The sequence below is a fragment of the Nannospalax galili genome, unplaced genomic scaffold (assembly GCF_000622305.1).
Source record: "Nannospalax galili isolate Female #2095 unplaced genomic scaffold, S.galili_v1.0 scaffold85, whole genome shotgun sequence".
NCBI lineage: Eukaryota > Metazoa > Chordata > Mammalia > Rodentia > Spalacidae > Nannospalax > Nannospalax galili.
The window spans coordinates 3,049,220-3,051,948 of record NW_008358866.1 but is presented as its reverse complement, the minus strand read 5'-3'; the positions used below and the strand labels follow the sequence as shown (position 1 = coordinate 3,051,948).

The 2,729-nt window shown below is 40.0% G+C and overlaps 1 protein-coding gene across 2 annotated transcripts in view; it reads right to left on the bottom strand.

The window, feature by feature from the left end:
• Crot (carnitine O-octanoyltransferase) overlaps positions 1 to 2,729 on the bottom strand; it is a 40,564-nt gene that overhangs the window by 6,133 nt on the left and 31,702 nt on the right. For both annotated transcript variants that reach the window (XM_017795441.2, XM_008822482.3), the window contains exon 14: positions 624 to 747. In XM_017795441.2, the coding sequence (XP_017650930.1) occupies positions 624 to 747 (124 nt within the window). The remainder of the gene's footprint in view (positions 1 to 623; positions 748 to 2,729) is intronic.

Genomic DNA, 2,729 nt, shown 5'->3' with positions numbered 1-2,729 from the left:
TTCTGGCACTTCCCTCCTTATACTCTGCCTTCAGCTCAGCTATGGACTGAACTAGAGAGCTCTAGTACCACGGCTTTTTGCTTAACTTTACCAAAACATTTTTCTCTTAAAAAAAAAAAAAACAAACAAACAAAAACCAAATACCAAAATAATAGTGGGAAAGAAACATACTGTTGCATAAACAATTAGAAAGACTGAAAACAAAATATACAGCAGTTCTGGTCCTAGTGACTGCAACAAGAACTAGAATCTACGATGCCAAAAACATTTCAGCCAGGCCAGGCATGGTGGTACATGCCTTTCAATCCCACATTCGGGGTAGAGACAGGCAGATATCTGTGAGTTTGAGGCAGGGCTGGTCTACAGAGAGAGTTCCAGGCCAGTCGGGGCTACATAGTGAAATCTTGTGTCAAAATTGAAGACATTTTGCTTAGAATGTGATACAAATGGGCTTTGGTTTGATCTGTTTCTTAGTCTTGCTAAGTACATATTTCATAGCAAATAAACAAATGCTTTGAAAACTTCAGGAAAAATGTCTCCAAGTATTTTAATGAGTCAAAGGAATGGAAGCAAGGAAATCATTCAAGGGCCAAACCCGTACACTCTTCTTTCCCAGTACTCACACTGGTAGAAGGGTCTTGCATGGACTGGCACCAGCTGACTGCCTCAACTGTACATGATCGCATGGTCTCTGTTCGGCCATGATAAAAATATCTTGTCATAGCTGTTTCATAGCAGCAACCAGGGCTAAAAATATTTTAAAAGACTACCATAAGAAAATGTTCTTATGCTATTGCAAATACAATTACCTTAATAAAGCTGATTCAGATCAGAGACTAAGACTACAATTCAGCCCAGAATTGAGACTTTCAACAAACACTATTTCTAAAACCAGAGAAATAAAATATTCTGATAACAGGCTATTTCAAAGGCCCAGCTGCTATCAGGTTACATTCATTGTAGTTTGATAGCCAAGGTGGCTCCCAGTGATCCCTGCCTCTTGCTATTCGTGCTCTGGCATACTTTGAATGTGGACTGGTGTTAGTGGCTTGCTTCTAAAGGAGAGACTATAGTAAAAGTGAAGGGATATCATACCTGAAATTAGGTTACAAAAAGAGCTATTTTTTTCTCTTTTACTTCCTTGCTAGTAACTGCCCTATGGAGAGGGCTAGGTGGCAACAAAACAAAACAAAAACCTGAAGGAGGCCCTGTAAACAGCAATTGGGGAGGAGCTGAATTCTGGTAATCTTTTTAAGGAGGCTGAATGCAGATCCTCCCTCAGGAGAGCCTACAGGTGAACACACACAGCCCTACATAACAGTCTGACCTTGTGCTCATGGGACATGCACCAACTAAACTGTTTCCAAATTACTGACCTACAATGTAATACAATGAATGCTCGTGCTCTTACTCATTAAGTTGTAGGGTAATTTTTTACACAGAGTATAACAGTGTCCTTGGCTACTGGTTCTTCATATAAAACATGAATGGCAAGAATTAGACAGAAGCATTAAGAAGTTCCCCATAGGGAACTGGTTCCTCAACTGATGAATGACACACAATTTTAAATACAAAGTGTTCTTAACTTTCCTGGTGGTTAGTTATAGTCACTGAGGATCAAGTGCAGAAGTCTGAATGTGGACATTATGAGGGCTCAAACAGCACAATGGTAACATTCCTTAGCAAGGAGGTAGGGAGGTGGAAGGAGAGGTGGAAGGTATAAATACATACTCATTTATAAAATTCTAAAAAAAAAATAAAGGAAAAATAAGCTGGCATGTGGTGTACACGTTTAATCCCGCACTCAGGAGGCAGAGGCAGGAGGATCTCTGTGAGTTCAAGGCCAACCTGGTCCACGTTGTGAGTTCTAGGCAAGCTGGGGCTATGGGGAGACTCTGTCTCAAAAAGATTTAAAAAAAATGGTGGTGGTGATGGTGGTGGGGTGTTTCAAGGCTTTTGAGAATTGTTAGGAATGCCAGTACATAAAGACCAAGATGTGGAGAGAACAAATGAAGTTAGGCAAGTTGTTTGATGCCATTTTCCCCTGCTCAAGGAATCGAATATTTCATAAGATCCATGAGCAGAAAGGCTATAAAAGGAGCAGGAAATTATGAGTAGGAGGCAAAGAAACTAGACAATGCTTTCAGTAGTATCTCCAGGTTGGTAAAAAAACACCAGCATTTAGGGCTACAAGGAGCCAGAATAGGAGAGGCCAAGATCACAGAGAGAGAGAAGTCCAGAGACATGCGTCTGATGGTCTGAGCCTCTCTTCTCTTAGGGACTGATTGGCAAAGGAAACAGACTGAAAGGCAGAGGCACCGAGGAGACAGGGGTTGCTTAGAGGCAGAGAAGATAACTGAAGCAGTCAGCAGTCTCATGGTTCTAGGGAGATAAACATCAAGAGTTCAAGGCCTGTTACAGTAGAGGGTCATGGTAAATACTCTAGGACTTCACTATAAGAAAAAAGGACAATGAAAACAGATCAGCTGAAAGACCCTGAAACCCAGCCTAGAAATAATGCAATCTTCAAATGGATAAGAGAAGGCACTCCACTCTAACTGCTCAAGCAGAAGATAAGAATGATATTTTAAAAATTTATTTTTATGTCTTTCAATTTTATCTTTTGCAATCTTGAAAAACAATAAATCAAAGAAGTTGGATATTTTGATTTTTTCCTGTTTCATAAATGTGAAAATAAAGCCATGAAGAAAAACAGATTCTTTTCAATA